At 37.1% G+C, this 12,455-nt stretch overlaps 1 protein-coding gene across 1 annotated transcript; it reads left to right on the forward strand.

The window, feature by feature from the left end:
- Positions 1-335: 335 nt before the first annotated feature.
- LOC149697741 (glucose dehydrogenase [FAD, quinone]-like) lies at positions 336-9,158 on the forward strand. The gene is made up of 7 exons (XM_089867238.1): positions 336-494; positions 1,360-1,684; positions 3,740-4,032; positions 5,978-6,140; positions 6,526-6,675; positions 8,184-8,406; positions 8,909-9,158. Exons 1-7 carry the CDS (start codon positions 336-338, stop codon positions 9,069-9,071), a joined length of 1,476 nt encoding a protein of 491 aa, XP_089723364.1. The 3' UTR covers positions 9,072-9,158.
- The last annotated feature ends 3,297 nt before the right edge of the window (positions 9,159-12,455 follow it).

Raw genomic sequence — 12,455 nt, forward strand, 5'->3', positions numbered from 1 at the left:
AATAAAAGCGCCACCTTGTACACATATTGGGTGAAAATATTTTTTTCTATGAAACTGGATATTTCCTTACATAAAAATCGACCCGCACGGGCCTAGATATCTCGGAGGCTTCGGAGAGAGAGGAATAGGATATAGAAGCGGTACGAGCGGGCGAGGATTCTATAGAAGCGCGCTTTGTCAATTTTGCCAGAAAGGAGATGATCTAAAAGGACATAGCTTTCCAGCCTAGGAATGAGGGTATTGTGTGTCAGGTTTTCTCTAACGAACGTCTCATCTCGAGTGTTCCTAAAACTTGATATCCCAAGGCTAGGCCGAATGTATTTACTGTAGAGTAAATGGTAGTTAAACACCCAAAAACTTTCTCTACTAACATTTTTTTCTCGACGCCAACTAACATTAGCCGCGAAAAGCTGGGTCTCACTAAAAAAAATTCCACCCCGCTTAAAAAAAGTACGAAACTTCAATTTTTGGATTGGAGGTTGGGTCCGCCTGTGGTGAGTTACTCAGCCAATAGAGAGACGGAGATCTTATAAGACGATCGGAGTTTACGTTATGGCGGAGCAAGTTACGAATAACGAATCGGGTGTAAATGTTTTAATTTAGAAATGGATAAAAGGCTCTCAAAACAAACTCAGAGTATTTCCGCGACAGAAAAATATAATTTCGTCGGCTTTCTTTAAAAACGTTTGCACTCCACGTACACGATACACCGTTGTCATAAAAAACGCAAACACCGTGCACTTGGATGAACCCTCCATGCTTGAACTTACTCCGATAAAAAAATTAACCCCGCCTGTTTTACTTCACTCTCCACCGCTGTGGAGCGCTGCTTCAAAAGCTCCTTCTCGGTCGTGGCCGATTTTTAGAAATTTTACCTCTCCATTCACGCGAGCTCCGTTAGAAACTTTAAAAAGCTTAACGTCAGAACTTTCAGACATAGAGGCTACGGCAAAAAATCTTACATAGGAACTTGGTGTAAGATTATTCTACTTGTGATTTTGCCCATAGATCTTTTGGTTTCGTCTTCGCTACATGGTGTCGATGGCACTGATAGTTTTACATGAATAGTAGTAGTATTAGTAATTAAATTAGTAACGGGCGATATGTTCACTTTGCTAAGCAGCCATTGAAAAATTATTTCCCCTGACCCGTATATTAGGGGATATTTCACTAGAAGTATATTTACTGTAGTAGGGATAGCGAGAGTACGTAAACGATGTGGCTTCAATATGGGCTAAAACATCTTGTTTTCTATTTCTTTCCATGAAACTGCTTGAACCGACTTCCAAGTCCTGGCTGAAGATTACACCATTAGACTTAAAGGGCAGATTAAAAATATTTGTTTTCTTAACTCCGCAGAGATGTTTTTATCCAAGAGGCAAAATGTTGGGTGGATCTTCAGGGCTAAATTATATGCAATATGTGCGAGGGAATAGCAAAGACTACGACTTCTGGGCGGAACTTGGAGCCAAAGGTTGGGCCTGGAAAGACGTTTTACCATATTTCATCAAATCGGAAGGCAATCAAGCTGAACCTGGAACTATTGATGAAGATTATCGCGGACGCGATGGTCCATTGACCGTCAACATTTCGCCGGTTAAGAGTGCTATTGGCGATGCTTTTTTCGAAGCGACATCCATTCTAGACTACGACAAGTTGGACATTAACGGTCGAAACCAAACAGGTATTTACAAAAATTAGTTTTTTTCTGATATTCCATAATGCTACAAGTTCCAAATCTTTTTAAAAAATTGGACCACATTGACGAACGGTATTCATTTGTGATGGGCACTGATGGCCGATCTCGTAAATTAATCGTGGATCTCAGTTTAATGGGAACCAATATCGATTTTAACCTATTATTTCAACATTATTTATGAAAAAATAAAACCGATATCAGAAATATATTACCTTACACGAAGTTCACTTCAATAATGGTTAGTACCGTGGACATCATCTATGAAGAGAAAACCGGAAAAAAAAACTTTGCAAGAGTGAAGAGGCGTGAATTTTTCCCCCTCTTGACGCGCGCTAGTCGCGAAGAGAAATATTTTTCCTCTCGAGAGAGAACTGTGATAAATGGCCACTGCCAAGATAATCTGACGTTTCCTAGAAACGGCGGGATTCAACTGTATTTCGCGCAAGTGAGAAACAGCTGCATAAGATACAACCATGATACGATTGTAACAAAAGCACATTTTTCTCACTAGGTGACGCTAGTGTTTTTATTTTCACCTCTCTGCCTCGCTGTTCGGAAGGAACGGTACCGTTTCTAGCCTGTAAAAAATGATGGCCGGCGCGAGGTAGAGAGAAGTGAACTTCGTGTAAAGTAATATATTTCTGCCGATATCAATATATAAATCGGTAAATTAAGCTGCAACCGATATATATTGGTTACCGATACCGATATCATATCTGTTTATGTCCATAACTAGTATTCATAAATTTCTGGGTTTCCAAATAGTCGCTATATCCCTTGTGGATATGGTCTAAAAGAAAAGAAATATCTTCGGTGCTTGCAATTTACCGAATTGAGTGGTACCGTATATTCAACAAACAACGAACGCCATTAGTTGAATAGAGCTTTAGATTGGTTATACGTAAAATTGCGATTATCTGAAGCTCCATTCATAAAAATCATTGGTTAGCTTAGTTGATAGAATCCCCAACTAGTCTCAGGTTCTTGAGATTAAACCTAAGCCCATGCTACACAGATGGACTGGAATGATGACCTAAAAACCCTCCTTCTTCTAAATGCATCGCCTGTCATCGCCTCTAGCGAGAGAGTCTCGAAACTTTTCGATTGATAGATCATGTTATGGCTATGGTTTAAGTCGAGAATATTTCAATATTGGTCGAAGCGTGGCGCTGAACTATTGATCACGAGAAATTAAAATAAAACTTTTTTTTATATTTTGCCACTGTCAGAGTTGTCTTCTTGTTCTTTGTACGCTTCAGCCTTTCAGGCCTTGAAGCAGACGCGCTCAATCAGTCTTTAGTATGTAAACATTGTGAAGGAAGTGAGGTTTACTTGGAAAGTTAAGGAAGGGGTGTTCGGGTCAAGTCACCTCCGTCAGACACGGAGCCGTCAGAATTTAGGATAGGATCGCAGACATGTGTCGCATTTCAGAAAACTTTGCCCCCCAGAAAAAACACATAGAGGAGCACGCCACACTGCCAACCAGAATAATCCTCCCTATAAGAAAAAAAACGCGACGTGTGTGGCTTTCCAAATACTTCCTACAAGCTTCCGTCCAGAGTAGAGGGATGTTTCAGGCCGACGACTCTTTCGTACAGGGGCCACTGGGAGGTTGGCATACCGAAAACAAGGACTATCACTCACTGTGGTCTTGGTGATAGTATAAATTCTAACAGCAGCCAAATGCTTTTGGCTAATTTATCTGTTGAGTTGGTTATTAAGGCACAATAATTCTTTTGGTAACTCAGAGCTTGTGATAAAGCGCCGAACCACAATTGCAACACGTTCTTGTAATTGACCAATTAAGCTGGCAGTTTTTTGTTTAAGTTTAAAGCTACATGTGGATTTTGATCCGAGGATAGCGAGTAGGTAACGAATGATCTCGGGTTACAATTATAGTGAGTTTATGTACATTTCTTATCAGTCACAAGAATAGGTCAATAATATTACGAATAGGTTAACTAGTTCTTTATCTATACGTAGCATTATCTTTATTAGGTTTGTCTCAATTTCATTTGTTTTTCAAAATCAATTTTTCAGGCTTTGCTCGAAGCGAACTGACTATCAGAAATGGACTGCGATGCAGCACATCCGCTGCATATTTGGGTCCAGCGAGTCAAAGCAAGAATTTCGATGTTCTGACAAACGCTCACGTAACTAAGATTGTTCTTGACTCGGACAAACGAGCCGCCGGCGTTGAATTTGACTACAATGGAAAGAAATCTATTGTCAACGCCAAGGGAGAAATAATATTAAGTGCCGGTGCCATTAACACCCCTCAACTGCTCATGCTCTCCGGAATTGGACCCAAGGAGGAACTAGAGGCGCTCAATGTAAGTTGAAGTTCACAATTTATGTTCTTTGTCATAATATAAAAGTTTTTATGAGGGACTGAAATGAACAGAAACTCTATCATTGATTCCTATCCTAAATCATTAAAAACCAAATATCCAAAGATGTTGCTCTAAGCGGCGAAAGTTGCAATGCTAAGGCCAAAGCTAATTTTTGAAAAAAAAAATGCGGTTGACGAACTTTTTCTAAGTTGTTGAGTCTTCATGAAAATGGCGTCTGCTGGAGCTCGTGAAGTACCAAGGCTTTTGAATATTCATAGAAATTTAACTGGCTTCAGAGGGTCTTGGACTTACACAGTTGGAATGGAATGATGAGCTAAAAACCGTCGTTCTTCTAATGGCATCGCCTGTCGTCGCCCCTAGCGGGAGAGTCCCGAAACTTTTCGACTCGTAGATAATGGTTTGGCTATGGTTTGAGTCGAAAACGTTCTAATAATGGTCGAAATGTGACGCTTGAGAAGTACTACCTGTAACGACATTTTATTTATCCAACTAGAATTTCATTATCCCTTTAACTTTATTTCACTACCCTTTAAAATACATATTTTGTCAGATCATCCACAGCTTATTTTAAATAAATTCCCCTTTGAACCCTTTATATGAAAGCCTTAACGCTGGTCGTGGGTCCTAATAGAAAGGTCATATACCCTTAGCCAGCATTCTTTAGGCCAGGAGAATAGCGATGCTAACTCAAAATTATAATCCGTGAAATGAGAAAAGGCATAAATACTCAGGCCTTCAATAGACCCGTTATCAAATAATATCGGCCAGTTCCAGCCTAAGGCTATATCCAAAAAGATGACCCGACTCCAGTCCTCGTGGCTAATATAGTTCGCGCCAAAATAAATGCTGAAACTCTAACCCGAAACCGGACTTAACCGCGGATCCTCAAAGAACTCCAACTCGACGCCGAGTCTACCTTAATCGCGGGTATGCCGAGTTTACCTTAATCGGATATTCAAAAAGAACTTTACCGCTGCAGCTAAAACTTTGGGCCATTACTAATGCTGGACTTCTAAGACAAAGACCGGACCGATAAACTTGGACGCCGTCACCATCGTCTAAAACCTTCGCCCGATGGAAACCATCCCATCTATATATACCGTTCGTTCGTCCCTTGGGACCGTGCCTCGCGAAAAGGACGCTTAATAAGACTTCTCGTTATGGACTTCTAAACTCACGTATCGTTATGTTTTAATTTACTGTTTATCTTATTTTATTTATGCACTGTGTAGCATTTTAGTTTCATTTTTATGAGTAGTGTTTATTATTTGCTATTGTTAGGTTATATTAAAAAGTCAAAGGTCATGACCAGTCAGAACTGTTAGCTTATCTTAAGTATTTGTTAATCATTAAATCATGGTAACTCTCAAGACAGCCTTTTTATTATTTCCCCACAAATCCCATAGACATAACTGACCATTCTTAAACTTAACGCTATAAGCCTATAGATGAAAATAGGTAACCGAACCGGACCAACCATTTATTTCATTCACTTTTGTAGCTAGCTATACTTCTTGGTTTAAAGATATGACGAGCCGCATTGGTTTTAGTATCTACCCTTTAACTAGAAACTGTTAGCACAACATACCCTATAAGAACGACGCAACGTCCATCTGTGTTTGATGGTCTAAGCTAAAACGCTTATGAAATAATATATCATAAACTTGGGCTGAATTGTTTTTAAAACATCCCAAAATATGTTCCAAACAAGTATATTTTGAAGTTTGTGTAAAAACTAGTACAGCTATTTCAAATTTCGACCAAAATTATGAGCAAAGAAAAATCATACTGCTTCAGCCAACCGATTAGCAACGTGACGGTGAAACCGGAAGTGAAAGAATTCGCTCATCCATAAATCGAACTTCGTTGACGACTTGAAATTTCTAATCATATAAATTTTTTGTTGGTTGTTTTATTTTTTCAGATTCCTGTCGTGGTAGATTTACCTGGTGTAGGGAAGAACCTTCAGGATCATATCGTGGTCATGGCACTTGAATTTAAAATCAACACTTCTAATATCGCGACCAATTATGAAGAAGTAGCCAATGATCCTGGAAAACTTGAAGCCTTCTTAAAGACCGGAAAGGGTATGCTTAATATAAATTGGATTCATTTGAATTGCACCTAAACGAAATTGGGAAAGCTGAGGCGCGTTAATATGTGATATTAAATAAATTAGTCTATCATAAGTGCCAGTATAATTATGGTAAATATCACAACGTTCATTTTGACCATTAGTGAAAATTGAGCGTAGGTTTTTTACAAGGATGGTATACAAGCAACAATAACCAATTCAGTTCTCTTTTAAAGGGAGTATAAAACAAATGAGACACATTTGTTTACGTAATTTACTCCATTTTTCCTATCGGATGTCAAACATGTTGTCAAAATGTGCTAATTAAATTATCCATTCTAATCTATATACTGTCGTTAAAATAGTGTCAATTTTAAGGTTGTTATTTATAATTTCAGGTGATTTTGGTTCAATTGGTGTTGAGGCGCATGGTTTTGTGTTTTCTGATCCCAAAGAAGCTGAGACCGCTTGGCCAGATATTCAATTATATTTTTTAAATGCTCCAAGTTTGTCCGAAGGAAGTTCTACTAAAAGCATGTTCAATCCAGGTGAAAAGGTACTGTACATGAAAGAACTTTAGTAGTGTTCAGGTAAATTTAGTATAACTTGTATCTATTTAAATTGAAGTTATAGTCTCAAAAACAATGCAATGAGTTTCATGTTGCCCAAAATTAGAGATTTGATCGGGAAATTTTGGTCCCTATAGTTTCGTTAAAGGAAAAGGTCAGGTAACATAACATTGTACATTAAAATACAGCCTTTTTTCTAAATATAAAAGGAAAAATATAAAAAAAATAAGTGATCTCTTTTAAAAACGAGGACTAATACGCCGCAATTTGTAAAGTGGCGTCTGCTAAATCGAGCCTTACCCTCAGCCTGTGAGAATTCGCGTTTGGGGTAAGTCGTTCGATTTAGCAAACGTCACTAAACCAATAGCAGCACAATAGTCCACGTTTTTAAAAGAGACCACTTATTTTTTTAATATTATTTCTTTATATAAAATGCTAATTATTTGGTAATAAGAGAATATATATTTTTTCGTTTTGCGCTCTTTAGAGCTGGAAAACGATTATTTATTTTGTAATGTAAATATCGATAATAATTTAATAGGCGTCCTTAAGATATTTCGGGGAAAAGCTGCTTGTTTTAGGAATTGCTTACTTTTTTTAAAGAATAGTTCAGTCGCATATACAGAAAAAAACTAAATATATATGGTTATATGACATCAGTATTTTAGTACGAACATTATAGTTGCCAAGACTTAGGCTCTTAAGCGTCAAGTTTCAAAAGTCTATTATTCTTAGGCATTTGGTTCGCGGTATTTGAGGATTTCACATTATACAAATTGCAGAAATGGTAAGGATCCAGCATCGCAACATTATTTTGAAATCAAATGAACCTGCACGTTCGGCTTTTTTTAGTTATTAGTAAAGTTCCTAAAACGTCGTTACCAGTTTATGAAATGGTGATACAGTAAATGGTGACCTAGTAAAATGTTACTATTCATGAATTTGACAATTTTGGCAGAGCGTGTTGTTACATACATCATAGTTGAGAATAATCTCAAAACGATGCCTTTCATAGCTCCATCACAAACATTTTTTGAGATAACTGAAGTCCATGCTGTAATTTTTAGAGTAGAACTATTTTGAGTCCAACAAATTAAAGGAAGAATTTGTCTTGCCTTAGTATTCAGAACAGAAAAATGGTATTGTTTCCGTGTAACAGAAGATTTATCCAATCGACTTCTTAATATTAATTGTTGAAACATTTTTAGAAAGGCTCTCCGTTGAAGCTGAACTATTTCACAAGGGAGTTTTAGAGTAGCCCGGAACTCCCCGTTCCGTATATTAAAATAAGTAGTCTTGTAACAGGAAGTCTCCTAATCATTGTTATTATGATATTTACGATGTTTTTACATACCCAGAGTGGCTATGAATTTTTTTCAATGCCTTTATACAATTCAAGACGCTGTGTTTTTGATTCTGCATTAAAAGATCGAAGCTGTGTAAAAATTGAAATTCATATTCATGTTTGCTGCTCAATTCTGTTACAGGGATGAAATTTAGTCTGGATCTAGTTAAAACGGAACCTTTTCAAAGGCTTGGTGAGTATTGGCCTGATGTACAGTTTGAAGGTTGTGATTACGCCAAAGAAAGTGTGGAACAACTTGAATGCATCGCTAAAGTGGCCAGTCAACCCAGTTACCATCCGACATGCACTTGCAAAATAGGCGATATTGAAAAAGACGAAACCGCTGTCGTTAATCATGAACTCAAGTAATTTTCGAATGAGCTACCAGTGCCGAATATAAATTTCAGAGAAAGTGAAGCAAAGCTGTAGTTTACCGTACGATTTGAGAAAATGAGCTCTCCTCTTCTATCTAGCTTTCTGGTCGAAAAAGTATAAATCGACTCAATGACATCTTTTTCCTCTCTAGCTCAAGAGAAATTTACATTTTTAGAATAATTTACTTCTTGTTGATCTTAGGCCTAGTAGCTCAAATCAGATCTGGTAGATGTAATTCGGTTTGACTGTGTTATTCAAACTTGAGTTTTCAACTCAGTATGCTTAGAATTTAATTTAATGAAAAGCCCGCAAGGGTACCTTGTACCATTCCATTTTTAAATTGTTTTTTACAATTCAAAAAATTTAATTTTGTAACATAAATTACTAGCAAATTTTAGACCCTCATATTATGACCTTTAATTAAAAACTAAGGTGTAAAAGGCGTGTAGCTTTCCTTTAATACGAAATTATTTTTCTCATTTGTAATTACAGAGTTTATAAAGTAAATGGTCTTCGGGTTGTAGACGCTTCCGTTATGCCGAAAATTGTTTCTGGAAATACAAATGCTCCAGCAATCATGATTGCGGAAAAAACTGCCGATTTGATCAAGATTTCCAGGAAGAAAGATGGTGAAAAGCTTCGTGTTGAACTCTGAATGTACTAAACTCTTCATGAGCCGCAGATTAGAACTGCATCGAAATAAGATTGTTTGAGATGTTACACGGTCACATCTGTTAACTAATTAATCCAAAATTATTTATTTGCCTTTTCCATTTAATATTGAGACTTATATATATATATATATATATATATATATATATATATATATATATTCTTCTTGTTTTTAATGCAAATTTAAATAAGAGTAGGTATAATCTTCCTAATAGCGATATTAAATAAAAAGTTGACTCTAATGCAGGTAAGCGGACATTTTTTGACCGCTAGGTTTCTTACATTTGTTTTAGGCTTAACCCTTGACTGTGCACCACAAAACACCAAAGGTTGCTAATGAGCGCGTCAACGAAACTGAAAAGAACGAAAGATAGTTCATAAACATATCAGTAGTATCTTACCTATGTTAAGTTCATACTGTAGGTTGCCTTTCCGCTTAATATGCAGACGTGGGAACAATGATAACTCGACGATCCTGAATCCGAGAATCGGAAACTGGATGAAATGAGGTTTGGGGGAATCGTTAACTGGGAAGCTTATTTTAATGAAATGAAGTTTCGATAATCGGCATGGGGAAATTTATTTGGATGGAATGGAGGTAGTCAATGTATTTAGTATGCATATTAAAATATAAAATCATCAAATTTTCTGTAAAATTGTTCTAGTGAATACATATTTTTCTTCAGAATTGCGAAGAAAAACTAGTTTTAGTATAACTTATCTATTTTTATTCCCTAAAAGAGACGCAGCGGACAAGAATTGAGCCTATTTAACTCATAAAGTGAAATCTGCACACTGAAAATCATGTTTCACATATAAGTTTTAGGAGGACATATAACCAGGTGGGCAAAATCCCACGGGGCCGTTAGCAAATTTAACTTTCGGGGCCGCAAGCCACGGAGGGAGTGGCCGGTCCTGCTTGCCAATAAATTCCTTAAAATTAGATCAGAGATAATGAGAAAAGGTGAAAATAGCACATACTAGCCTAATAGGAATAAACTTTGACGACTCAGAGCCTAACAGAACCGTTTGTTACCATGCTCTTCAGTAGACAAATCCATAAATTCCTCCAGAGAAGCAAACACACAGAAGGGGAAGGTTTTTTTTATCTCGCGCTAAGAAGCAAAAACAGACGGACCCCAGTTCACAACACGCTGGAGGCTAGCCAACTCACACTGCTTCTAACGGTGCTTCTTGCCTAGAGATAAGAAACCTTTCCATTGTGTTTTCGTTTCTCTGGATGTAATTTATGGATTGGTCTAAAATTTATAAAGATTTGGCAGGAACCATAATTCAAAACGTATATCGAAGAGTTGTGCGACAGCGATACTAGTTCCGTGGTAAGCAATCTAAGCCATGAAGACGAACTTTTACCTGTACGAACTAGCATACATTCATGTTTCGATGCCAAACAGAAGAGTTAGCCGAGTAACTCGGCAGCTTCATGCTCCAAAGTTAATTGTAGTGGAACCTTATATGTTGAATCCAGGTGAAAAAAGCCACAGTAAAAAAAGCTAAGGTTGGAAAAGGCAAGGTAAAAAAAGCCAAGGTAAAAAAGAGAAAAATACGGAAAAAAAGCCATTTTATTTTATATGTAAGGTTGTCCAATTCTTATATTGTGGCTAACCCGAGGGGTCCGACGCTCCTTCAAATCTCGTACTGTAGAAGATTTTAAATCTTGAAATCTTAAAAGTCTTCAAATCTTTCAAATCCCAGAAAATCTAATAAATTCTTGATAAATCTTTAAATCTTCACAAATCTTTTAAATCACAGAAAATCTTTAAATACCAGAAAATCTTTAAATACCAAAAAATCTTTCAAATCCCAGGAAATCTTTCAAATCCCAGAAAATCTTTCAAATCCCAGAAAATCTTTCAAATCCCAGAAAATCTTTCAAATCCCAGAAAATCTTTCAAATCCCAGAAAATCTTTCAAATCCCAGAAAATCTTTCAAATCCCAGAAAATCTTTCAAATCCCAGAAAATCTCTCAAATCCCAGAAAATCTCTCAAATCCTAGAAAATCTCTCAAATCCCAGAAAATCTTATAAATTCTTGATAAATCTTTAAATCATCACAAATCTTTCAAATCCCAGAAAATCTTTCTAATCCTTGATAAATCTTTCCAATCTCACAACTTCCATAGTCTTTCAATCTTAAACCCATATAGTCTTTCAATCTTGAAATTATATAATCTAATATAATATAATATATTAATATAATTGCTAAAGTTTGTGGTTTTTTAATCTTGACTTTCTTTCCATTGGCTTTTATTACCGCGTTTGTGGATTTTTTTACCTTGGCTTTTTTTGTATTCGTAAATTTGTCTTTTATTACCTTGGCTTTTTTTCCATTGGCTTTTTTTACCGACAACCTATATGTTGCTATCGTATGCTTTAGTTGCGAAAGAGCCTTTTCCAAACTAAAGATTATTGAAAGATAAATTTTAACGAGTATGTGGTAAAATCATCTCCATTTAACTAAACCATGCTCGGTTTTTCCTTTGCACTAATATCTAAACTTAGAATTAAAATACGTAAGAAATTAGTATTTCAAATTGGATTGTCAATCGGGGTCCCGGTAATTGAAAAGCATTGACAAACGATCACCCAAACATCCTTGGCTACAGCGCCATTATTGGGGTTGTTTGAGCCCTTTTTGGGACCGCGAGTCTACAATGCCCACAGAACGAAAACGCCGCCAGTCCTGAAATAGACATCTCAAAACATTCAATGTCTCTGGTTAGGAAAAGTGAAAAAAGCCTGTTCAATCTCGGAAGATTAAAGTTTGATTCTGGAGTAGCGAACTCTGTAGCACACAAGGTCGTTCGCAAGCATGGACGTAAAATTTACCCTTAGTACCCCGGGGTTTTAGTTGGCCAGATTGAGCTTTAAGTGCTTCCTGGATAGCACCAAAAAATTGTATAAGAAGTGAGGTGGCGTAGCGGTTAGCGCTTTCGCCTCGCAGCAAGAGGATCCCGGGTTCGATCCTGGACTGTGGCACCGGGTGAAAATCTGGGAACAAATCCTTCTGCGTAGAGTTTGCAAGTTCTCTCCCCGCTTGTCAAAGGAGTTTTCCTCCGCGGTCTAACCCGGTTTCTCCTTTCCATCAAAAGTTGCAGAGGTTAACGGTAATAGTTAGTATAGGGCGCTGTCGGTTAGCTGTGGCATTGGGGCTAGCCACCACCCCTCTATGCATTGTAAAGGGACCCACCTGTAAATAAGCCACAGGCTTAGTGTGGAAATCCCTTCATAGGCAAAGCTTAGATTATTATTATTATTTATTATTATTATTATGTATAAGACGTGCCTTCGCTATTAATATATTTCCAACCATGAAAAGCGTGTAGGGTATTTTAAACAGCTAAGG

This window comes from Phalangium opilio, unplaced genomic scaffold, assembly GCF_054372755.1.
Source record: "Phalangium opilio isolate 3A_F unplaced genomic scaffold, DU_Popi_V2 ptg000019l_1, whole genome shotgun sequence".
NCBI lineage: Eukaryota > Metazoa > Arthropoda > Arachnida > Opiliones > Phalangiidae > Phalangium > Phalangium opilio.